This window comes from Equus quagga, chromosome 13, assembly GCF_021613505.1.
Source record: "Equus quagga isolate Etosha38 chromosome 13, UCLA_HA_Equagga_1.0, whole genome shotgun sequence".
Lineage (NCBI taxonomy): Eukaryota > Metazoa > Chordata > Mammalia > Perissodactyla > Equidae > Equus > Equus quagga.
The window spans coordinates 91,385,889-91,411,770 of NC_060279.1; the positions used below are offsets into that span (position 1 = coordinate 91,385,889).

At 53.2% G+C, this 25,882-nt stretch overlaps 1 protein-coding gene across 1 annotated transcript; it reads left to right on the forward strand.

Annotated features, from left to right (window-relative positions):
* Positions 1-12,073: 12,073 nt before the first annotated feature.
* AP2S1 (adaptor related protein complex 2 subunit sigma 1) lies at positions 12,074-20,075 on the forward strand. The gene is made up of 5 exons (XM_046680334.1): positions 12,074-12,191; positions 14,892-15,041; positions 18,587-18,700; positions 19,449-19,508; positions 19,686-20,075. The coding sequence occupies exons 1-5, from the start codon at positions 12,189-12,191 to the stop codon at positions 19,785-19,787; spliced, it is 429 nt and encodes a 142-aa protein (XP_046536290.1). The 5' UTR covers positions 12,074-12,188; the 3' UTR covers positions 19,788-20,075.
* The last annotated feature ends 5,807 nt before the right edge of the window (positions 20,076-25,882 follow it).

The following is a 25,882-nucleotide window of genomic DNA, read 5'->3' on the forward strand; positions in this document are numbered from 1 at the left end:
CTCAGGCGGCGGCGGCGGCGGCGGCGGCGGCGGCGGCGGCGGCGGCGGCGGGGGGCCGGGCGGACCCTCCCTCGCGGGCTCCCTCCTCCGCCTCCTCCACCTCCTCCTCCCGCCGCGCCGCGGCTCTCCCTCGGGGCGGGGGGCGGGGAGGGGAAGGGGGGAGGGGCGGGAACCAGGGGGAGGGCGGACCAGCCTCGCTTGCTCCCTCCCTCCCTCCCTCCTTCGCAATGGCGGCGGCGGCGGCGGCGCCTCCTTCCTGCGGCCGCCGCTCCCGCGAGCGCGCCCCTCGCTACTGCGCGTGCGTGGCGCGAGGACCGTTGCAGGGGGATAACGGCCCCTGGGCGCGCGCCGCAAGGGGATGACCGGCGCGGGGCAGGGGAGAAGCGAGAGCGCGTGCGCGCCCCAGGGGCTCCTTGCCGCCGCCGCCGCCGCGGCCTAGGGCTGAGAATGGGCGCCGAGGACGCAGTGCGCGTGCGCCCCAAGAAAATGCCGCTAATCCGGTGGCTGCGGCGCGAGGAGACCCGCGACCCGGCAGAGGGAGTGCGGGGGGCGAGTGCGCGTTCGCTGGAAGGGCTGCCAGCCGCCGCAGCCCCTGGCGGGAGGCGGAGGCAGTGGCCCGCGGGAGGCGCGCGCACCCTTGCGCGCCCCAGAAGCAGCCAATGCCCCCCGCCCCCCCGTCGCGCTAGCTCTTGCAGAAAGCGGGAGGGAGAGGCATGGCCCGGCTTTGGGGGCGGGGGCGAAGGACGCGATCCCGCTCGCGCGGGACCTCACCAGCCAATGGGAGGCGAGGGGAGGTGGGTTTGCCGCGCGAGCCGCAGCCCCCGGGATAACGGAGGAGGACAGAGGGGGCGACGTAACGTGGGGCGGTGGGGTGGGGCTGAGGAGGAGGTAGCGCACCCAGCGGAGGAGCTGATTGGGGGACGTGAGGAGGCGTGGCCCGCCGCAGCCCAATCCCAGCGTCTCATTTCGTCGTCCCGGAAGAAGGGGCGGGGCCGGGGAGCGCGTGCTCTTTCCCTGACCGTGAAGGAAATCTGCGGGCAACGCGCGCGGTAATGTAACTTGCTCTGCAGTCGGCGACCTTCTGATCCCCGGGAGAGGGGCCAGGGCCCGGCCCTGCGCGCAGCCCTGGCCTCCGAGTCAGCAGTGTACAAATGACTGCAAATCAAATGTCAGTTGTGATGCCTGGAGCGGAAATAGTAGTGATGGGAGGGGGCAACGCTGTAACCCTTGAGTTCCTCTGATCTGAGGAGGGGTTCCTCTGGGACCCCTCCGGAAGTACGGATCGTGGAAGATGAACATTCTGGGCGCTGAGTCAATATTTATGGAATGCATGAAGAAAGGCTGTGCTTCCTATTGCGTTCTGTGTTTCTTTCCTCAGTCTTTTCATCTATAAAATGGAATGATAATCTTACCTCCCTCATAGGATTGCTGTGAGAATTAAATGAATTATATTTGTAAAGTGCTGAAAATCGTGCCTTGCGTTATGCGTTGAGAAATAAAATTACATGCGCTCAAGTTTTAAAACAGCCCAGTAAAGCTTTTCTGATTACTGATCAGGGTCGTTTCCACTGACTTTTTAAAAAATTTATCACTTTCAATACATGAAATTTTATTTTCAGTTGTTCGTGACTTTTTTTTTTAAGTTGTTTTAAGCACTGTGGGCTAGATTTTCTCTACGCTGCCACTGCAACCCCTGGTTTGTAAGCTATTTTGAGGTCATTTGAGGGAACACTGGAAAGACTAGGGGGAGGGGACACTCGATTCCCCTACCTCAAATTAGTATACGTTAATAACTCCAATGCAGTGTTCTAGGTCCTTCCAATCTTGGAAAGTTTCTGAACTGGCAGCACCTGGAGAAGAGATAAGACTGGGATTACTCTGGACCGAGATGCCCCCTTCCCCTCTTTTGGAGCCTGTCAACTCCGCCTTATCCTTCAAGTCTAGCTCGAAGTCACTTCCTCAACGTGGCCTCCCACATTTGGCCTGACCCCTCATTCTTTGATAAAAGTGGGCACCTTATGCCAGACAACATTCTAAAGCACTTTAAACATATTAACTCAACTCTCACAACACCTTATAAGAAGGTTATAGTTATTATTCTACTAAACTAAGGCACAGAGAGGTTACACAGCTAGTAAGTGGCAGCTTTGGCATTCAAACCCAGACAGCTGGGGTCAGATAACCGCACACCTAGCACTTTTTCACAGCATTCCATTGGGGTTGAAGTTCTGTATCGGTATCATCATTTTACGGGTGAGCCCTTTGAAGGCAGAGACTCTCTCCGACTAGTTCCTTGGTTTGGCAAGTGGCCCACGATAAATACTTGCTAATGGATAAATGAATAAATCCAATGTTAAGCACGGGAGCGATGGCTGGCACTGGGGCTTGGTAGCCAAAAAGACACAGTCCTTGTCCAATGGCTAACTCCTACCCCCTTTTCAGATGCTAGCTCAAATATCCTCTCTTCCAGAAGGCCCCTGCCAGGCTGCATCAGGCATCCCCTTTAGGCTCCCACAGCCCCTCTGGGTCTCCATCCAAGCCCCCTCTGGGTGGTCCCTATCTAGTGACATAGGTCTTTCTCTCCCACCGGACTGTGAGACCTGTGAGAGCAGGGCTGGAGCTGTCTTAGTCATCATTGATGTCCCCAGCATAGGTCCAGACACAAAGCAGGGGCTCAGGTAGAGTTTCCCTAGATGCAGGAACGGAACTACCAAGGAGCGCCTCCCCAGCTCTGCAATTCTTTCCAGTGCGCAAGAGGGCGGATGATCGCTGAGCAAGCCAACCACAGGAAGCAGGCTTCCCTGGGGGCAGCCGCCCCCGCGCACCCGGCCAGCCTCCACTCCAGGATAAATAAACAACCGAGTAAACAATTAGCTGACTTAGAGAAGTGCCGACTGCCGGCCTGGGCCGCTGTCAAGATTTCTCAAGCATCGCCCTAGGGGCCCAGATGGCCGGCACTGGAGGTCACATCAACCGGAGGGCCGGGGTAGGTACAAGGCGGGGCCTGGGAATACGGACCCGCATTGGAGAGATACACAAGCAGAAAAATCCACAGAAGAGTTTTTGCAAAGAGGGTGGAGGTGCTGCGGCATATTCTCTCTCCATTCCTCAGTGTCAGAAAGAATCAGAGGGTGGGGACCAGGGCTGCGGTTGACCAAAGAGTCGGCGAGCTCACAGCGCCCCCTACAAACTGAACAGAGGAAGCTGCGGCTCGCTGGTGCAGCCGGGGATGTCAGAGAGCAGTGAACTCTTCCGCCATTGGCTGGAAGGGCAGCCAATCACAAGAAAGGAACGGGAGGCGGAGATGCTCGGATTCACTGCACGATCCCGGCGCCGGGCCAGGGCTTGACACGCAGTGGGCACGCACTAAACATCTGATAGAAGGATGGGTGAGGACCCTCTCAACGTCTATAAACTTGAAAAATGGAAATAGAGGGCCAGCCCCAGTGGCCTAGTGGTTAAGTTCAGCTCGCTTCCCTTCCGGGGGCCAGGGATCGGTTCCGGGCGCAGACCTACATCTCTCTGTTAGCGGCCATGCTGCTCTGGCGGCCCATATACTAAAAAATAGAGGACGATTGGCGTGGATGTTGGCTCAAGGCGAATCTTCCTCAGCAAAAAAAAAAAAAAAAAAGGAAATATAACATGCATACCAAGAAGTTCACAAATCACAAACATACAGCTGGATGAATATTCACAAAGAGAACACATCCTTGTAACCAGCATCCAGATTAAGAAACAGAATATGACCTATGTTTCAGAAGCACACCCCGCCGTGTCCCCTTCCAGTCACTCCCCTCCCCCCACAAGGAGAACCTCTATCTTGACTTCTATGACCATGGATTGCTTTTCCCTGTTTTTATGCTTTATATAAATGGAATACGGTAAGTGACTTCTTCTCTTTTCTTTTCTTTTCTTTTTTTGAGGAAAATTAGCCCTGAGCTAAGATCTGCTGCCAATCCTCCTCTTTTTTTTTTTTTTTTTTTTTTGCTGAGGAAGATTGGCCCTGAGCTAACATCCATGCCCATCTTCCTCTACTGTATATGTGGGATACCTGCCACAGCATGGCTTGCCAAGCAGTGCCACGTCCGCACCCAGGATCCAAAGTGATGAACCCCATGCCACTGAAGTGGAACATTCTAACTTACACCACTGCACCACCAGGCCAGAGGGTAACTGGCTTCTTTTGATCAACATTGGTAGATTCATCCACATTACTGTGTGTAGAAGTAGATCCTTCATTCTCAGGGCTGTCTAGTATTCCACTGTGTGAATGAACCACGATGTATTTATCCATTCTGCTGGTAGTGAGCATCAAGGTAGTTGCCACTTTTTAGATATTACGAATAGTGCTGCTATGAACAAGTTAGGACATGTCTTTTGGGAAACATGTACTTCTTTCTGGTAGGTGTGTACCTAAGAGTAAAATTCCTGGGTGTGGTCGTGTTCACCTTCCCCAACCAGTTTCCCACAATGGATGTACCAGTTTTCAATCACCTTCTTAAGGATTTCAGCTGCTCCACCTTTTCCCAAACACTTGATATTGTCTGTCCTTTTAATTTTGCCTATTCTAATGGCTGGGTAGTGGTATCCCATTGTTGGGTTTTTTATTTTTTCTTTTTTGAGGAAGATTAGCCCTGAGCTAACATCTGCTGCCAATCCTCCTCTTTTTGCTGAGGAAGACTGGCCCTGAGCTAAAATCTGTGCCCATCTTCCTCTACTTTATATGTGGGACGCCTGCCACAGCATAGCGTGCCAAGCGGTGCCATATCCGCACCCAGGATCTGAACCGGGGAACCCTGGGCCACCGAAGTGGAACGTGCACACTTAACCACTGTGCCACCAGGCCGGCCCCTACTTTTATTTTTGATTACACAGTAATACATGAATTTCTTGTCCTTGCAAAAATTTAAAATACTCCAGAGAAGAGGCAGTCTCCTTGGACAACACAAAGCCATCCCACTTGCCTCTCCAGAAACATGTTTTCCGCCAGACCTCTCTATACATGTACGTGAATGTAGCATATAGTGTCTAGAGGCATTGACTCTGGAGACAGAATGCCTGGACTAGCATCTCAGCTCCACCATTTACAAGCTGTGTGACCTTGGGCAAGTTACTCAACTTCTCTGTACCTCCATTTCCTCATCTACAAAATGGGACTGATAATATTAGTACCTACCTCACAGAGTTGTTTTAAGGTTTCAATACATGAATTGCTTAGAAAAATGCCTAGAACATGGCAAGCGTTATGTTGGTGATATTTACTACTGAGTTGTGAAGTTTTTTTTTAACATAAATCGTGTAACATTTTTTATTGTGGTAAAATATAAGTAACACAAAATTTACCATTTTAAGCACTTTTAGGTGTACAATTCAGTGGCATTAAGTACATTCATAGTGTTGTGCAGCCATCAGCTCTATCCATTTTTAGAACTTTTTCATTATTCCAAACAGAAAGTCTGTATTCATTATATGATACCTCCTCATTCTGCCTCCCTCCCACACCCCAGCCCCTGGGAACCTCTCTTCTACTTCCTGTCTTTATAAATTGCCTGCGCAGAGGTTAAGTGCGCACATTCTGCTTCAGCGGCCCGGGGTTCCCTGGTTCGGATCCCGGTGTGGACATGGCACCACTTGGTGCCGTGCTGTGGCAGGCGTCCCACATATAAAGTAGAGGAAGATGGGCACGGATGTTAGCTCAGGGCCAGTCTTCCTCAACAAAAAGGGGAGGATTGGCAGCAGAGGTTAGCTCAGGGCTAATCTTCCCCCCCAAAAAATTGCCTATTCTAGGCACCTCATATAAATGGAATCATACAATATTTATCCTTTCGTGTCTGGCTTCTTTCACTTAGTCTAACGTTTTCAAGGTTCATCCACGTTGTAGCATGGGTCAGGACTGCCTTCCTCTTTCAGGCTGAATAATATTCTATTGTGTGTATATGCTACCTTCTGTTTATCCATTCATTTGTTGATGGACATCTGGATTTTTGCCTATTGTGAATAATGCTGCCGTGAACGTTGGCGTACAAGTATCTGTTTGAGTCCCTGTTTTTAATTCTTTGGGGATATATACCTAGAAATAAAATAGCCAGATTAGGGCCAGCCCTGGTGGCCTAGTAGTTAAATTCGGCATCCTCTGCTTCAGCAGCCTGGGTTTGGTTCCCAGGCTCGGACCTACGCCATTCCTCTGTCAGTGGCCATGCTGTGGTGGTGGCTCACATACAAAGAAAAAGAAGATTGGCAGTGATGTGACATGGATCAGGGCTGTCCCAGGGAGGGAAGCCCAAGGCGTCCTGGCCTACACGCTGATCTATATGACCCAATTCATAGCTAACATTATACGACCACCCAATAACCAGACCCCACCTGCACTGATACCATTTTAATGACTTTTACATCCTCTTTCCTTTGTTTGGTAAAAATAAGTCACATACCCGTGCCTTATAAATTTAGCCCTAACCCTCAACACATTGCAGCCCTTCACTGCCCACGGGTCCCTGTGCTATTCTCTGAATAAAGGAGCACTACTGCCAGACCTTGAGGGTCCAAGAAATCTTTCTTTTGGGGTTGGCCCCATGGCTGAGTGGTTAAGTTCATGCGCTCCACTGCAGGTGGCCCAGGGTTTCGTTGGTTCGAATCCTGGGCACGGACGTGGCACTGCTCATCAGGCCACGCTGAGGCGGCATCCCACATGCCACAACTAGAAGGACCCACAATGAAGAATATACAGCTATGTACTGGGGGGCTTTGGGGAGAAAAAGGAAAAAAAATAAAATCTTTAAAAAAACAAAAAAAAGAAATCTTTCTTTTGACTCTTTGAGTCTCTGAGCCCACATCAGATGTTAGCTTAGGGTGACTCTTCCTCAGGAAAAAAAAAAAATTGCTAGATCATATGGTAATTCTATGTTTAACTTTTTTGAGGAACCACCAAATTATTTTCCACAAATGGCTACACCATTTTATATTCCTACCCACAATGTACGAGGGTTCACATTTCTCCATATCCTTGTCAACACTTGTTATTTCCTGTTTGTTTTTTTGGTTTGGTTGGGTTTTTTTTTTAAAGATTTTATTTTTCCTTTTTCTCCCCAAAGCTCCCCGGTACACAGCTGTGTATTTTTAGTTGTGGATCCTTCTAGCTGTGGGATGTGGGACGCTGCCTCAGCATGGCCTGATGAGTGGTGCCATGTCCTCACCCAGGATCTGAACTGGCGAAACCCTGGGCCGCCGAAGTGGAGCACGTGAACTCAACCACTCGGCCAAGGGTGGTTTCTTGATAGCGTCCTTTGATGCACAATTTTTTTTTTTTTTTGAGGAAGATGAGCCCTGAGCTAATATCTGCTGCCAATCTTCTTCTTTTTGCTGAGGAAGACTGGCTCTGAGCTAACATCCGTGCCCATCTTCCTCTACTTTATATGTGGGACAGCTGCCACAGCATGGCTTGCCAAGCAGTGCCATGTCCGCACCCAGGATCCGAACCGGCGAACCCTGGGCCGCCAAAGCGGAACGTGTGCACTTAACCACTGTGCCACCGGGCTGGCCCCATGCACAAATTTTAAATTGTGATGAAGTTCAGTTTATTTTTTCTTTTGTTGCCTACACTTTTGGTAACATACAAGTCATATAACTTTTAAAAAGAAACCTGTGGCAGAGATTACCTTAGCCAACTGGTCAGACTTAACATCAGCAAGGCGGAGACAAACCACATCACATTCCCCAGGTGGGATGCTCCGAGAAGGACACAGAATCCCTTCTGAGATATTCCTGCCCCTAAAACTTCAACCTGGATCCGCTCATGAGAAAACATCACACAAACCCAAATTAAGGGACATTTTGCAAAATATTTGATGTAGATTGTTCAAAAATGCCAATGTCTTGAAATACTGACCAGGCCAGGGGACCATTCCAGAAGAAAGGAAATGAAAGGAACATGACAACTAAATGCAACCTATGATCCTGGATTGGATTCTGGAACAGAAAAAAAATCTATGACGAATATTCTTGGGAAGATCAGAGTTATTTTTAATATGGACCTATATTAGATAACAGTGTAGTTTTAATGTTAAATCTCCTGAATGTGATCATTAGATTGTGGTTATGGGGAAGATGTCCTTGTTCTTTCTTTTTCTTTTTTTTTGGTGAGGAAGATTGGCCCTGAGCTAACATCTGTGTCGACCTTCCTCTACTTTGTATGTGGGATGCCACCACAGCATGGCTTGATGCACGGTGTGTAGGTCCATCCAAACATGTGAACGCCAGGCCACCAAAGCAGAGCGTGCAAACTTAACCACTACGCCACCTGCCGACCCAGAGATGTCCTTGTTCTTTTTTTTTTTTTTTAAAGATTGGCACCTGAGCTAACAACTGTTGCCAATCTTTTTTTATTTTTTTCTGCTTTTTCTTCCTAAATCCCCCCAGTACATAGTTGCAGATTTTAGTTGTGGGTCCTCCTACTTGTGGCATGTGGGATGCTGCCTCAGTGTGGCCTGACGAGTGGTGCCGTATCCGCGTCCAGGATTTGAATCTGCAAAACCCTGGGCCGCCGAGGCAGAGTGTGCAAACTTAACCACTCGGCCACAGGGCCAGGCCCTGTCCCTTATTCTTAAGAGGACCACACTGAAGCGTCACGAAGCCTTTTGGGATAAGTGGCCCAATGTCTGCAACCAACTTAAAAATGGTTCAAATAAATATGTAAAGAGTAAATGTGGTGTCGGCAATTAGTTCATCTCATATATAACATATATTAGATGAATGAATAATGTATCGGAGGTCATTGTACTGCTATTACTACTTTTTAGCAGATATGAAAATCTTCCATGTAAAACGTTGGAGAGATAATAAAAAAAGTCAAATGATACAAGGTGTGGGTACCACTCTGTGGCTTCCTTTATTTCTCCATCACATCTTAGGGCCGGTCCAGGTCAATACAGAGAGATCTCTCCCGTTCATCTTAACTACTGCATAATATTTTGCTATGTGACTGCATATGGACCGATTGACTGTCCCCCCGTCCAAGCATAGTTTGTCTCTTTCTGATTTTTCCCTATGGCGAGCATGCTGTAAGGACATTGCAAGGGAGAGCATCTTTCCAGAGTCCATACTGAAGTGGATGTGCTAGGACTGGTCCTTTCTGTCTGTACCTGCGGGATGTCACCTCAGACTCTAAACCATGCAGGTCGTGAGATTTCTGAGAGCAGAGACAAAGTCTGTTTCCGGCTTGGGCACTCTATCCTCCCCGCCCATATTAATCATTGCTTGCTTAATTTCCTCTTGTCCTTCTGATCTCAGCTCAAATGCCACGCCCGCTGGGGAGCTGTCCCTAACTCTTCCGCCACAGGCAATTGTGGTGGCCAGCCCTCAAGATGGACCTCGATGATTCCCACCTGGGATTCAGGTCCCCTCCTACCTAGGGTACGGTGGATCTGTGTACCAATGGGATATTGTGGAAATGACAGGGCTTGACTTCCGAGGCAAGATCATAAAAGACATTGCAGCTTCCGCCTTGCCCTTGCTGGGATCATTCAGTCTAGGGGAAAACAGCTGCCACACGAGGACACACATGTGCTTGTGCAGAGGTCCACCCATCAGTTGCTGAGGAACAGAGGCCTCCTGACAGCGAGCATTCTTCAGCCGACCCTGTGAGTGAGCCTCCCGGGGCCCCGCAGATCCCTCAGCCCCAGTCAAACCCTCAGGTGACTGCACCCCCAGCTGACATCCGACTGCGCCCTCAGGAGAGACTCCAAGCCAGAACCACCCAGCAGGGCTGCTTCCCTTCCTGATCCATGGAAACTACGAGTGATAAGAAATGTTTATTGTTGTTTGCTGTCTTTTTTTTTGTGTGTGTGTGAGGAAGATTGGCCCGGAGCTAACATCTGTTGCCAATCTTCCTCTTTTTTTTTTTCTCCCCAAAGCCCCAGTACACAGTTGTATATCCTGGTTGTAGGTCATTCTAGTTCTTCTATGTGGGACGCCGCCTCAGCATGGCTTGGTGAGCAGTGTGTAGGTCCATGCCTGGGATCCAAATCCATGAACCCCGGGCCGCCGAAGTGGAGCAAGCGCGCAAACTTAACCACTCAGCCATGGGGCTGGCCCTCTAAGTCGTTTTTAATTTATCTGTGTAGTGTCATCTAAAGGTATTTCCCCTGCTAGACCGTGAATGCTGTCAGGGTGGGGACAGTGTCTGTTTTCTTGCTACCTGTTCATTCATTCATTCATTCATTCATTCAGCAGATGTCTCTTGAATACCAGTCTTGTGCCAGGCATGAAGCTGAGCCCTGGAGAGCAGGGCTGGGACTAAGGTGGGACAAGTGAGCTGCCCAGATTTTAAAGAGGGGCTCACTGTCAGGCTCATGCAAGGGCTGGCTCAGCACCTAACGGTGACCGCCTTTTTAAATTTTGCACCCTGGGCACCTTGCTTTCCTGATCCTGGTCCCAGTCCTGTTGGAGATAGAGCGGTGTATAAGACAGAAATGAGCTCTGACCTCTTTTTGCCTTTACAATTATTCCATAGCTATGTGTTAGTTTTTCTGCCATTACTACACTTTTAATTAACATTGTTCTATGATGTGCTTTGTTTTTATTAGGGCAAGTCTCCCCTTTACTTTAATAAATGTAGTAATACCTTTATTGAGTGCTTACTACATGCCACCGTGTTCTAGGCGATGTAGATAGTTAATAGACAGGGTCTACCCTCATCAGCTTACCACCTAATGGGAGGTCTAGATAATGCGTGCACACACACACATCCCCAAAGAAAATCATTAGAAGTTGTAATAAAGACTATAAAAAATAAAACTGATTGTGGATCTAGAGAATTCTGGAGGCAGGAGAGGGGGACCTTTGTGTGTAGGGTCCTCTATATGGGTCTGTGGAGGTGGTGTTTAAGATAAAGGAAGAGGAGAGACCAGCCATAGGATGAATGAGGGGAGGCGGGAAAGACTTCTTGCATTTGAGCAACCCTACTGGGGTGACTCCTTGATCGCCCCTATTTTACAGATGAAGAAATTGAGTTAAGAGGTGAAGTTGATGGGCTGGCCCCGTGGCCGAGTGGTTAAGTTCACGCGCTCCGCTGAAGGTGGCCCAGGGTTTCGTTGGTTCGAATCCTGGGCTCAGACATGGCACTGTTGATCAAACCAGGCTGAGGCGGCGTCCCACATGCCACAACTAGAAGGACCCACAACAAAGAATATACAACTATGTACCGGGGGGGCTTTGGGGATTAAAAAGGGAAAAAAATAAAATCTTTACCAAGAAAAAAAAAAAAGGAGGTGAAGTTGGGGCTGGCCCCATGGTGGAGTGGTTAAGTTCATGTGCTCCTCTTCAGTGATCCAGGGTTCAGCAGGTAGGATCCTGGGGACAGACTTACACACGCCCTTGTCAAGCCATGCAATGGCAGCATCCTACATAGGAGAACGAGAATGACTTACAACCAGGATACACAACTATGCACTGGGGCTTTGGGGAGAAAAAACAAAAAGAGGAAGATTGGCAACAGATGTTAGCTCAGGGCCAATCTTCCTCACCAAAAAAAAAAGGGGGGTGAAGTTGCCGGTCCAAAGTCACACAGTTAGGAAATGCAACACGCAGGATGTGCAGACAGTTCTGACTTTCAAATTCATCTTAAACCAGTGTCTCCCACACTCAGTGTATTTTAAACGCACTGGGTGAGCACGGTAAGACAGTTAAATTTCCAGCTCCCTAAGCCAGTTTCTTATGTAAATCTACTACTCTAAGACTATACTTTCAGGGATCATTTCTACAGTTCTTAAATCTACTATTCCCAGCACGCCCTTCTCGCTTTGGCGGGTAAGTGGAGGGAGAGTTACCAGAACTACATTTCCCAGAATGCAACTTCCGCCGTACTGGCTGTCAAGCATTTCGGGAATTGCAGTCCTCCGAAAAGACAGTCACTCAAGGCTCCCAGCATGCATTTGGAGTCTGAACCTTAATGGTAAAAGGACAGTCGCGCAGCATGTTGGGAAGCGGGACCCGCCCTCTCCCCGCCTCGTTTACTGCCCCGACGAGGGAACTCATTCTTGGGACTACAATTCCCAGCAGGCTGTGTGCGAGAGGGAGGGGCCGGTTCTTCTACCGGAAGTCTGCTCTAGCCCTGGGTCCCCCCACTGCTGCCAGAGCCGGAGTCGCCCAGGAGCCGCGGGACCCGGGCCGCTGGGGTCCGGACGGGGGTCGCCATGGTAACGGGGGCGCGCCCACGCTGGGGACGGGAGGAGGGCGGGCCCACGTGCTGGTCCCCGAGGCTCGGTCGCGTACTGACAAGCCCCCCCAGCCGCGGTGCGATGGTCTGGGCCGGGCGCGGGCTCTCGGGATTGGGGCCGATCCAAGGCCGGGGAGGGGGGAACCGGGCGGGGACTGTGGGCGCCGGAGTGCACCGGGGGTCTCGGGGCCAGGGAGCATTGGGGACCAGGTGCCAAGGGGAGCGGGCTGTGCAGGAGGGAGACACTGGAGACGACGGGGGGTTGAAACAGGGAGGCAGCTCTCGGGGCTGATCTGGGAGGTGGGGAGGGGTCGTCCCGAGAGGAGGGCTCCCTGGGGGTGCGGCAGGATAGCTGGAGAAGAATGGGAGACACTGGGAAGGGACAGAAGGGGTCTCTAGAGGCAGGGAGCTGGCATGGCTGGCGGAGAGCGGGCGTTGAAACGAGCGGGATACTGCTGATGAGAGAGGATCTCGAGGGGAAGAGACTGGGCGCTGGAGGCGGGCAGGAGGCAGCTGTGGGGACCGGGGCTTTAGAGTCGGGGAAAGTCCTGCAAAGGGGAGAAGGCTTGGAGGGAGGGCGTGGGCACTAGGAATGAATGGGGAGCAGTGGAACACGCCTTTCCAAGAGGAGGGGTCTTGGCGGGTAGGGAGGCGGCCTGGAAGTCTGAGCGATGGGGGCGAGGACTTGGATCTGGCCCCCCTCCTCCGGGGTGGGGCTTTGGACCATAAGAAAGGATTCTTTGGGCGGGGAGCTGGGAAAAGAGAATGGGGGTGGGTGTCGGAACAGAGGAGGAGTCTCCTCAAGGAACGGGGTCCTTGGAGGCGAGAGGTAACTTGTGGAACAGGGGAGGAGGCCCTGGAGTCAGAGAAGGGATGTCCCCCATAAAAGGCCTAAGGAGGCCTGAGAGAGCGGATTGAAATGGAGAAAGTGGAGGTCAAAAGGGAACATCTCCAGGGGAGGGGGCTTGGAGACAGGGAAGGAAGGGGGGCATCCACAGGGGACATCGGAGGAGAGAGGATCCAGGAGAGAAGGGACTTCTCAAGGTGGACTCCTGGGAGGGGAAACGGGAAGAGGTGGATGAGGGAATTTGGGAGTAAGAGGTGGCGTTCTCCCTCAGCTCTGTAGGCTTGCTGCTCGCTCTCCTTCCTATACGGCCCAGGCCATGGCTGCCCCCTGTGGGTTCCCCACCCCCACCCACCCCCTTTCCCATCCCGCCCAGGACCCTTGCCCTGCTAGGAAGTGCTTTTCCCTGGCTCAGCAGAAGGGTTTCTTAGAAGGAGAGTGTAATATCCTGTTCCCATCCGGCCTGACTGGTTGGGGGAGGGGGATGGAGTGTGTGGGGAATGACGCTTAGGAAAGAGAGGGGACTCCCCTGGAAGGGTGGAGGCCGCCACAAGTCAGCATAAGGGGGTCCCGGGCAAAGCTTTGGGACCCCCCCAGCTCTGCCTCCTGGTTGTGAGACTTCTTTTTTCGGAGCCTCAGTTTCTTGATCTCTAAAACGGGCACAATCATGCCTGTCTCAGGCAGAACTGGGCCCAAAGGTGGGCTTCCTAGCTGGGTGACCCTGGGCCCTGGTTTTCTCCCAGTCAAATGGTGATGTTGTGATTCCACTAGGAATTAATGCTTATACAATACCAGTACGTGCTGGTCACTGTGCGACACCCCTTGTGTTTATTGACCTGTGCAGCAGTCTTCTGAGAGAGGTATTCTTATGATGTTCAGTATACAGAAGGGCAAACTGAGGTCCAGAGAGGTTAAGTGACTTCCCCACGGACACACAGCCAGCAGTGCCAGAATTCATTCAGACTCTAGAGTCTACGTTCTTAGCCACTTGGTCAAATGCCTCTCAGTCATACAATAGCTAACTTGATGAAGTGCTCAGTATGTAATAAGCACGGTGCTAAGCACTTTAGGCATTAACTCTTCAAAATTTCCATAGTAGCCCTGTGGCGGTTGACCTGGCATTTCAGAATCATCAAACATATTTCCTGGCCGTCACCGGGGGCTACATAGCTGACACAGAGCGCATGGTCTGAGCCAGGTGCTGTTCCGGGTACTCCTCATATATCGTTTACTCCTCATCACATCCTTACGTGGCCTTATTTTCTAGGTGGATAAACTGAGGTGCCAAGCATTAAGTCACCTAAGAAGTGGCAGGTGCTCTGGAAAACAGCTTAGGAGTCCCCGAAAATGTTAGCCATGGTGTCCCCCTAGGCCCCGGCACTTCCACTCCTAGGTGTGTACCCAAGAGAGACGAAAACATACGTCCCACCCATGTTCATAGCACCATTCTTCCTAATCACTAAAAAGTGGGACTAATCCCCACGTCCATCAGCTGATGCATGGATCAGCCACGTGAGGCACGTCCTTGCCATGGAATATCATTCAGCCATGAAAAGGAATGAAGTTCTGATCCAGGCTACAACACGGACGAACCTTGAAAACACGCTGAGTGAAAGAAGCCAGACACAGAAGGCCATGTACGGTGTGATTCTGTTTATAGGAAACCTCCAGAATAGGCAGATCTCTAGAGGCAGAAAGACTGGTTGTCGCAAGACCCTCGGGGGCAGGCAGCAGGGACTTATCTCCCTGGTGGCCGTGGGTGGGGCCGGGCCGGAGGGCTGCCAGGCCCTGGCTCGCCTCCCCGCCTCTCTCACTTCCTCCTCTTCCTGCCCCCAGATCCGCTTCATCCTCATCCAGAACCGGGCGGGCAAGACACGCCTGGCCAAGTGGTACATGCAGTTTGATGACGATGAGAAACAGAAGCTGATCGAGGAGGTGCACGCCGTGGTCACCGTGCGAGACGCCAAGCACACCAACTTTGTGGAGGTGACAGCCCCCGCCCCCACCCCGTGCCTCCCTCCCTCCCTCGCTTCCTTTTGACCCCTCCCTCCCAGCCGCCTGCCTGACCTCTGATTGCAGTTGCCCCCGCAGACCCTCCCTCCTTCCAGCTTGCTCTCTCCCTTCCTTTTTCGGTGCTTTTCATTGTGAAAATTTTCAAACCTACCAAGGAGTATGATGAGAGAGAAGTAGATTAAAGACTCATACGCCCCCCTAACCCAGATCTCATCAGGATTAATTTTGAGGAAGATTAGCCCTGAGCTGACTACTGCCAATCCTCCTCTTTTTGCTGAGGAAGACTGGCCCTGAGCTAACATCCATGCCCATCTTCCTCCACTTTATACGTGGGACGCCTGCCACAGCATGGCTTGCCAAGTGGTGCCATGTCCACACCCGGAAGCCGAACCGGCGAACCCTGGGCCGCCAAAGCGGAACGTGCACACTTAACCACTGCGCCACCGGGCCGGCTCTCGTTTGCTGTCTTTTAATTAAGAAGGCTCCTCCTTTAATCCCCACGGCCTTAGTCTGTTCAGGAGGCCAGGTGGACTGTCCTGTAGAATTCAACAAATATTTACCCAGGGCCACTGTTCAAGGCGCTGGGGACAGCAGGGAGCATAGCAGACCCGAGTCCCTGTCCTCGGAGAGCCGATAGTGGAGACATAGTGTGTGAGGGGGTGCAGGTACCAGGGAGGAAGCAGCAGCAGCGATGGTGGTGGAGGTGCTGGAGCGTGTCTACCGGGGGTGGCATGCGGCTTCCAGTGGCTTGCTCAGGAAGTCTTCATTGAAAAGATGACATTTGAGCGGAGACCTGAAGGGGCTGCAGGAGTCACAGGAGATGCTATCTGAGAGAGGAACATTCCAAGCCCGGGGGCCCAGCAAGTGCAAAGGCCCTGAGGTGGGAACATTCTAGAATATTTCTGGAATAGCAAGAAGGCCAGCGTGTCTGAGGTGGAGTAAGCCAGGGAGGAGAGTGGGAGGAGATGAGGTCAGAGATAACGAGCAGATGTGCAGGGCCTGGTGGGCCGCGGGTTCCCGCTCCGAGTGAGGCGGGGGGAGTTCTGAGCAGAGGAGGGACGTGGGCCAACTTAGGGATGCCTTAGTAGAGGACAAGAGCAGAAGCGGGGGACCGCTCGGGAGGGCACCGCTGTGGCCCCGGTGAGATGCTGATACCTGGAGCTGACCCGGAAGCAGTCGGGGAGGCAAAGAGCGTTCTGGAAGTTTAGCCAACGGCAGGGCCGAGGGTTGGGCGTGGAATGAGAGAAAGCGGAGCCACTGCTAGGATGGCACTGTCATTTTCTAAGATGGGGCGGCCCCCAGGAAGAGCAGGCGGAGGGTCAGGAGCAGGAGTGAGGGAGTGACAAGTCAGAGTTCAGGGAGAGGGCTGGGCAGGAGACGGCCATATGGAAGGTTCTGCCCCTCGAGGGTAACGGAAGCCAGGGGAGTGAGCACGGACCGGGGAGAGCAGAGAAGAGAAGAGGGGCCGCATCCGGAGGGCGGAGAGCAGGCGGTGGAGGAAACCAGGAGATGTGGGCATCCCAGCGGCCACGGGGAAAGTGTTCCCAGGAGAAGGGCAGGACTGGCCCCTGGAGGCGGCCACAGGGGTCGCTGGTGGCCTTGCCAAGAGCAGTGTGGTGTGGCGGTGGGGCGGGGGCCGAGCGAGCAGGTCCAGGAAGGGACAAGGGGAACGGAACAGACGGAAGCAGCCAGAAAGGCCAGCTGGTTGGAGTGTCACAAGAGGGCCTGACCCTCAGGCCTTAGGTTCCTCCGGATCCAGGCCCACGTGTCCGTTCGTGTGTTTATTTAGCAACCAGCCCCTGTGTGCCTCAGGGGCCAGCCCTGTGCTCAGTTCACAGTGGGGACTGAGACAGCCCGGTGAGGGCCACAGACCTGTCCCCAGACCGTGAGAACCCTGAGAGGGCGGGGCTGGGATGGAACAGCCTGGTGGGAGGCGGGCACCCGCCCCAGCCTGGGAGTCAGGGAGGGCTTCCCGGAGGAGGAGAATTGTGAGGGAAGCAAAGGGATGGGTCGCCAGCCCGAAGGCCCGCCATCCGAACTCTTGCTCTCGATTATTTACTCACGCACGTTGCTTAGCACCTGCGTTCGTTTCCTGTGACTGCTGGAACAAGTTACCACGAGCCTCGTGCCTTAAAACAGCACAAGTTGTCTTACAGTTCTTGAGGTCCATAGGGCTGCGTTCCTTCCAGAGGCTCCAGGGGAGAACTTCCTTGCCTTTCTTGGCTTCTGGAGCCGCCTGCAGTCCTCGGCTCGTGGCCCCTTCCTCCATCTTCAGAGCCAGCAGCAGAGCGTCTTGACATCTCTGATCCACGCTCCTGCCTTCCCCTTTCCCTTGGAAGGACTCTCGTGTTTGCACGGGGCCCATCCGGGTAATCCGGGGTCGTCTCCCCGTCTCCGGATCCTTAACTTAGTCACAGCTGCCAAGTCGCTTTTGGCGTGTCGGGTCCCGGATTCACAGGTGGCAAGGATTAGGCCGTGGACACCTTGGGGGACGTCGTTCAGTCTACCGCGGCACCTCCTCAGTGTGCAGCCCTCCGCAGGGCAGCGCTGGGGACACGGGTGACAGCCCCCGCCTCCCCTCCCAGGGCTCACAGTCCGATGGGGAGACAGACCTGTCCCTGCACTGTGACTCTGGCGTGATCCGGCCTGGGACGGGCGTGTTCAGAAATTAAACGGGATGAGCTGGGGAGAAAAGCATAAAAATGCAGGACGAGTGTTGGCCTTCGCAGTTGCCAGCAGGTGGCGCCACACGCACACGCTCGCCAGGCCTAGAGCTGGGATTTTTCAGATTTTGGCCACAGATGTCGTGTGTTGCAAGCCGGTGTGCCTATCTGTATCTGAGTGCACCTATCTCTCTGTCTGCTTACACGCGCTCGTAAAACCAGCGTCTGTGTCCCCGGCCCACGCAGATTTATTCCTGGGTCGTGCGTGTGTTTCTGCGCTGGTGTTTGTATGTGTGTTATAGTTCAGTTAAGGGCAAGGCTGGGATCGTCTTGGTCACCAGTGATGACTGTTGCCCAGCACAGAGCCTGCACACAGTAGGTACTCAGATATGTTTGCGGGATGATTGAATGAATTAGTTCCAGGCTGAGGAATTTGTCTCCAGAGGCAACAGGGAGCCCCGGAAAGGTGGGACGGGTGCCGTGGGACACTCCAGCCTCCTTCTCGGCTCTGAGCTTTTGCACCAGCTGTTCCCTCCGCCTGGGGCCCTCCAGCCCGTTCCTCATCTTGCAGATCTCAGTTCAGATGCCCCCTCCTCCAGGAAACCCTCCCGGACCCCAGGCTGACTTAGCCGCCCCCTCTGGGCTCCCACAGCCCAGCCCTGCCCACTCTGGGGAAGTCTGAGGATGAGTCTCGCTCCGCTGGACTGTGAGCCCCAGGAGGGGAGGGTCCCCACTGTGTCCCCAGCACGGGGCGGGGCACGGAGCTGGGCCTCAGGGAGCCCGCGCGGGATGAAGGACTAGAGCGCCGGCCCCCGTCTGCCGGGCGCCCTGTGCTCACAGCCTCTCTGCCCGCAGTTCCGGAACTTCAAGATCATTTACCGCCGCTACGCCGGCCTCTACTTCTGCATCTGCGTGGACGTCAACGACAACAACCTGGCCTACCTGGAGGCCATCCACAACTTCGTGGAGGTGCGCGGCGGGCGGCGGGTGGGCTGGGGCCCCGGGCGGCCCTCGACTCCTGGGACCCAGCCCCGGTGTCCTGTCTCGGGACGCACAGACCCTCCGTGCCCTCCCCTCGGCGTCGGGGGTCGGAGTCTCTGTCGTCCTCGACCCTCCTCGCTGTTTCTTTCTGTCTGTGTCTCGTTGCATCTCTGTCCTCTCCGCTCAAGCGTGTCTGCCTCTCTCCCTCCCTCTGCCTCAGTCAGTCTCTTTGCCGTCTTTCTCTGTTCTCGTCTGATGCTCTTCCTTCTTGTTTCTCTCCCTCACTGTCTTTCTCACCATCTCAGCCTCTTTATCCCTCTCTCTCCCTCCGCACTCTCTCTCCCTGCACCCCTGGGTGTCTCTCACTTCCCTCCCCCTATTTGGTGTCTCTTTTGCCCCCTTTCTTTTTTTTTTTGAGGAAGATTAGCCCTGAGCTAACATCTGCTGCCAATCCTCCTCTTTTTTTGCTGAGGAAGACTGGCCCTGAGCTAACATCCGTGCCCATCTTCCTCCACTTTATATGTGGGATGCCTGCCACAGCATGGCTTGCCAAGCGGTGCCATGTCTGCACCCGGGATCCAAACTGGTGAACCCCGGGCCGCTGAAGCGGAACGTGCGCACTTAACTGCTGGGCCACCGGGCTGGGCCCTTTTGCCCCCTTTCTGGTGACCTCTCTTGTGTCTCTGTGTCCCTCTCTCCCTGCCCGATTCTCACCGTCCGTGTCTCCGTCCCCCAGGTCTTAAACGAGTATTTCCACAACGTCTGTGAGCTGGACCTGGTGTTCAATTTCTACAAGGTGGGCTCCTGGTGCGGACGAGGACGAGGGGGCCGGCGGCGGGGAGGCGGGTGGGCCAGGCCCCTCTGCCGCGCTGAGGCCTCCTCTGATGTCTGTTTCCTGGCTCTCGGGCGTCAGCTCCTGAGGTTCAGACAAGCCCCCGGGCCCTGCTCTCATCGGGGGTCTCCCCTCGCTCAGGTTTACACGGTCGTGGACGAGATGTTCCTGGCGGGCGAGATCCGCGAGACCAGCCAGACGAAGGTGCTGAAGCAGTTGCTGATGCTCCAGTCGCTGGAGTGAGGGCGGCCGGCCCCTCCTGCCCCGGCCCTCCCGGCCCGGCCCCCTGGACTCGCCTGCTCGCTTCCCCTTCCTGGCCTGGCCCCCCCAGCAGCCCCCTCCTTTCCGCTGCCCTGGAGGGAGGGACCTGGGTGGGGCTGGGCCATATGGGAGGAGACCACGCCCCACTGCCTCTGGGCCCCAGCTGTGGGCCGAGGCCACCTTGTGTGTGCCGAGTAACCATGCACTGTCATGTGATGACGTGAGTGTGCGTACGTGGAGCCCCCAATAAACCTGTGGTCCCCGCCTGGCCTTGTGTCTTGGAGTCCTTGCCTGTCTTCCCTGGGAGCCATGGGCCATCAGTGAGTGAGTAAGTGAGTCAGTCAGTCAACAAACCCTCCTCATTGTGCCGTGCAAGCCGGGGGACCCATTTGCATTCACACCTTCTCCTGCCCACAGAGGGCCCCCAACACTGGAAGGGGTGACAGATTTGGATGCCAAGCACTCGCTGCTGAAACCAGAATACAGCTGATGGCACCGAGCGTGTCCCGGGCATCCTTCTAAGCGTTGACATGTGACCTTAGTGCATCCTCAGCAGGGGATGAGGAAGGCGCTGTTAGTGTCCCCATTTTCCAGGTGAGATCACTGAGCCCGGGACGGTTAAAAGACTCGCTCGAGGTCCCAGAGCTGGTCAGTGGCCGGGCCAGGTTGCTTTGGGGCTAGTTCTGAGCCCAGAGAGGCGGCTCCAGCGTCCTCGTTTCTAACACCAGGCCTGAGGGGGTTGCCGTGCAGGTGCCCGGCCTCGTGTTTGGCAGCCCTTGGGGTGGGACAAGTCTTCATGGTGAGAGACTGCCCCAGGGTGGCCGGGCTGTCCGCCTCCAGCCGCCAAATGCCAGCAGTGGCCCTCTGGCCATCATGACAACGGAAAATGCCCTGCATGTTTCCAGTGCCCTGTGGGGTGGCCGTGCCCCACCCCGTGCCCACTGAGAGCAGAGAGTGATGGCTGCTGGCTGCACTCGTGACCTGCGCCCTTGGCATGCTGAGGACACGGTGGCACGGCTGCCAGCTCTTGTGCATGTTACCTGGCCTCGCTTCAGCCTCCCAGCTCAGCTGCACACACACTGGGTGACCCTTCGGTAAGTCACTTAACCTCTCTTGCCTCCGTTTTTTTTTTTTCCCCGAGGAAGATTAGCCCTGAGCTAACATCTGCCGCCAATCCTCCTCTTTTTGCTGAGGAAGACTGGCCCTGAGCTAACATCCATGCCCGTCTTCCTCCACTTTATATGCAGGACACCTGCCACAGCATAAGGCTTGCCGAGCGGTGCCGTGTCCACACCTGGGATGCGAACTAGTGAACCCTGGGGCCACCAAAGCGGAACATGTGTAATTAACCACTGTGCCACCAGGCTGGCCCCATTGCCTCCGTTTCTTCATCTGGAAAATGGGCCGACGATAGTTTTCACCCCCAGCGTGTGCTGAGATTAGATGAGTTACTCATGCAAAGTTCAGGATGGTGCCTGGCATTGGTCCCCAGCATTCACTCTGCAGGCTAAGTGCCTGCTGTGTGCAGGGCCCTGTCGAGCCGTGGGAGGTGTCCCCAGCAGTGGACAGTGGGCGCTGGCCGTCATGGTCATTGTTTTACGTGGAAACAGGCTTGGCGGGCTGAATCGAAGTCATATTGATTTGCAACCTCGTGTAATTTCAGGTGGGCGTTCTTCTGTGTCAGTGTCTGTGTAGACTGCGTCGTCCTCACCCCCAGTAGTCTAGCTGTTATCCGTCACCACATGTGTGTGCCCCTTGGCCCCTTTCTTGGGGAGGTGAATTCCTTCATAATCGTTACAACAGTGTGTTCGCTTCTGATCGCTGCTGTAACAAATCGCCACAAACTCAGAGCCTTAAAACAACAGGGCTTTGAGCCTGACCTCTGCGGAGGAGGAGGTATCAGGGCGATGGGGCGGGAGGTCAGGTCATCCTGGGATGGGCCCCGGGCAAGAACAGGGTTGAGGATAGGTCGAGGTGCTTAGGACACAGAGAGAGTATCGGTTTCCTGTGGTGGCCAGAACAAATCTCCACACACTGACTGGCTTAAAAGGAAAGAAACGGATTGCTTCCCAGGTCTGGAGGCCAGAATTCTGAAATCAAGGTGTGGGCAGGGCTGTGCTCCCTCCCAAAGCCCCAGGGGATTATGCTTCCCTGCTTCCTCCAGCTTCTTGGGGCTCCTGACATTCCTTGGCTCATGGCTGCATCACTCTAGTCTCTGCCTCCATCTTTTTTTTTTTTTTTTTTTTTTGCTGAAGAAGATTGGCCCTGAGCTAACATCTGTGCCAATCTTCCTCTGTTTTGTATGTGGGATGCTGCCACAGCATGACTGCTGAGCTGTGCTGAGGACTTTGGTTTTATTCTGTGTGAGATGAGAGCCAGTGAAGGATTTTTGTTTGGAGGGTTCGAGGGGGGCGGTGGGTAACAGCTTTATTGAGATATAACTCACCATACAATTCACCCATTTAAAGTGTACAGTTCAGGGGCCGGCTCCGTGGCGGAGTGGTTAAGTTCGTGTGCTCTGCTGCGGCGGCCCAGGGTTCGGATCCTGGGCGTGGACATGGCACCGCTCTTCAGGCCACGTTGAGGCAGCGTCCCACATCCCACAACTAGAAGGACCTGCAACTAGGATATACAACTGTGTACTGGGGGGTTTGAGAAATAAAGCAGAAAAAGAAAATAAATAAATAAAGTGTACAGTTCAGGGAGAGGGTGGAGGGACAAAAGGATGACAGGGCACATGTGTGTAGTGACAGATGCCAGGTAGACTTTGGGTGGTGAACATGATGTAATCTACACAGAAATCAAAATATAGTGATGTACATAATACTATCCACCGATGTGACCTCAATAAGAAAAATTATGCTACAGGAATTATATGCAGGCATTAGAGATAATAAGTATGTTTATTAATCTAGAAAAAATGATTTATTGAGTACAAAAGCTCATTAAAAACTAAAAAAAAGAAAAGAAAGTGTACAATTCCATTTTTAGTATATTCACAGAATTGTGTTCCCATCATCGCACTCAACTTTAGAACATTTTCATCCCCCCAAAAAGAAACCCGTACTCAGAGCTATCACCCCTCCATTCTTCCAGCCCTCCCCGTAGCCCTCGGTAATCTGCTAACCCACCCGTCTGCTTTCCGTCTCCGTGGATTTGCCTATTCTGGACATCTCATAGAAATGGAATCGTACCGTCTGTGGGGCCAGGAATGTTGTGAGCTGAGGAGGGACAATGATTTGTCAAATCTGATAGGAGGAAGTCAGGAGAGGGAACAGAGGCCGGTGAGGAGCTGACGCTGGCTTGGGCCAAGATGGGGGCGAGGCGATGGAAGGAGAGAGAGGTGGCCAGACGCTGGACACATTTGAAGGTGGGATTTGCTGACAATTCGATGTTGGGCAGGAGAGAAGTCAAGGATCACTCTCGACTTCACAGCCTGAGTGTCTGGAAGTCTGGCGTCTCCTTTTCCAGAAGCAAGAAGATGGTGGGAGGAACGTGTCAAGTTGGAGCTCTCGGGCCTTCGAGAGGAGAGGCTGCGGAGGCAGAGGCTGTGTGGGTCTGGAGCTCAGGAGCGAGGTCCAGGCCAGAGATGGACATTGGGAAACCGCCGGAACACTGGTAGTATTTACCTCCACGAGGTCGGCTGAGATCACCACGGGAGTCAGAGGGAAGACAGAGAAGAGATGCGCAGACTGAGATCCGGGAAAAGAGCGGAAATGAGAAAAAGAGACAGAGAAGGACCAGCCACTGAGAAAAAGGAGAACCACCCAGTGCAGCATCCTTGACTCAAGCAAGGAGAGTGCTCGGGAGGGGGGAGCATCATGCGTTCCATGCTGCCGCGATCACAACGCTGTCCGAGCGGCTCAGTGACAACCGCCCAATGCCAGCAGGATGCCAGCGCCTGGAACTCGCTCGTGCGTTGCTGGTGGGAAGGCCAAAGGGTGCAGCTTCTCCGGAAAACTCCTCTCTGGCAGGTTCTTACAAAGTTAAACATTACCCTCCCCTCATGACTCAGCCATCCTCCCCTCCTTGTTGACCCAAGAGAAAGGAAAACGTATTCATGTAAATATTTGGCAGTGAAAACGTTCATAGCAGCATTATCCACATAGACAAAAGGTGGGGACAGCCCACATGCCCATCAACAGATGAATGGGTGAGCAAGATATGCTCTGTCCACACCATGGAATATTATGCAGCCATAAAAAGGAATGGAGCACTGACACGTGCTACGACATGGATGAAGCTTGAAACATATGCCAACTGAAAGAAGCCGGTCACAAAAGGCTGCATAGCGTGCGATTCCATTTATGTGAAATGTTGGGAAGAAGCAAACACATATTGACAGAAAGCAGACTAGTGGTCTCCTAGGGTTGAAGGGATGGAATTTGGGGCTTGGTAGCGAAAGGACACAGGGCTTCTTTTAGAGGCGACGAAAATGTTCTGGAGTTGATGGTGGTGACGGTTGCACGCTCTGTGGACATACTCAAAATCATTGCATTGTACGCTTCAAATGGATGTATTGAATGGTAGGCGAGTTGCATGTCAATAAAGCTGTTAGAAAATAAAGGAACAAATGAAATCTACCTTGCAGTTGCAAACAGAAAGAAAAAACAATCCCGGCGTGTGACTGTTTATAGTGGCTTTATTCAAAATCACCCCAAACTGGATACACCCAAAGGTCCTCCTAGAGGTGATGGATAAACCGTGGTCCCTCCAGACAGTGGGATGCTCCTCAGCACGGAAAAGGAACAGCCCTGAAACACAGGCAGCCACGGGGAGGCCTCGCAGAGCGTGATGCCCAGCGGAAGAAGCCAGACCCCGAGCCTGTGCGCTGAGATGCCATCTCAGCAAAGTGACGAGGACAGACCCGTGGTCGCCGGGGCTGGGGGTGAGCGCGGCTGCAGAGGGCACGAGGGGGTTTTTGAGAAGTGATGGCATTCTTCTACATGTCGATTGTGATGATGGTCACCTGGCCACACAACATTGTCAAAGCTCACAGAACTGTCCCCACTGAAAAGGGTAAATTTGAGTGTGTGCAAATTATACCTCAAGAATCTGACTTTTAAAAATGCTTCCGAAGCCCAAATGTTGATCCAGTCATGACTGGATGGATACACGAGATATGGTGGATGCAGACGATGGAATACCATTCGGTTGTAGAAGGGAATGACGTTCTGACACACGCTACAACATGGAGGAACCTTGAAAACAATCCGAGGGGCCAGCCTGGTGGCTGAGTGGTCAAGTTCGTGTGCTCTGCTTCGGCTCCTGGGGTTGGTGGATTTGGATCCCGGGTGTGGACCTACACACTGCTCATCAAGCCATGCTGTGATGGCATCCCACATACAAAATAGAGAAAGATTGGCACAGATGTTAGCTCAGGGCCAATCTTCCTCACCAAAAAAGGAAAACAATCTGAGTGAAAGAAGCAGACGCAAAAGGCCACATAGTCCGTGAGTCCATTTATATGAAATCTCCAGACTAGGCCAATTCATTGAAACGGAAAGTAGATTAGAGGCTGCCAGGGGCCAGGTTGAGGGGGGAGAAAAGGGAGTCACTGTTTAACATATATCGGGGTTTCCTTTTTGGGGTACTAAGAATGTTCTAGAGCTAGATAGTGATGATGGTCGCACAGTCTCGTGAGTGTGGGAAAAATGACTGAATCACGCACTTTAAAACGGTGAATTTTATGGGATACGAATATATCTTAATTTAAAAAAGAAAAAACAAAAGCTTCTGAGCGGTCCCTTACAAGAAGTGCTGAGGACTGGCCACTGGATGTGGTAAGGTGGGGTCAGCAGCAGGTGGAGTGGGCTGGCAGAGGGGTGATGGCTGGCTCCTGGAGATGATGGGGGGGGTGCATGTGGCACAGCCCCGATAAACCCCCTGGAGGAAGAGTTGTTTTAAAAGACCAGGAAATGTGGGGCCGGCCGGGTGGCACAGCAGTTAAGTTCCCACTTTGGTGGCCTGGGGTTCACCGGTTCGGATCCCGGGTGCGGACATGGCACTGCTTGGCACGCCACACTGTGCAGGCATCCCACATATAAAGTAGAGGAAGATAGGCACAGATGTTAGCT

Bases quoted from the DNA above. Each gene is read 5' to 3' on its own strand.
- AP2S1 (XM_046680334.1), top strand. The intron at 15,042-18,586 runs GTGACAGCCCCC...CTCTGCCCGCAG, and splicing joins AGCACACCAACTTTGTGGAG to TTCCGGAACTTCAAGATCAT. The intron at 19,509-19,685 runs GTGGGCTCCTGG...CCCCTCGCTCAG, and splicing joins TGGTGTTCAATTTCTACAAG to GTTTACACGGTCGTGGACGA.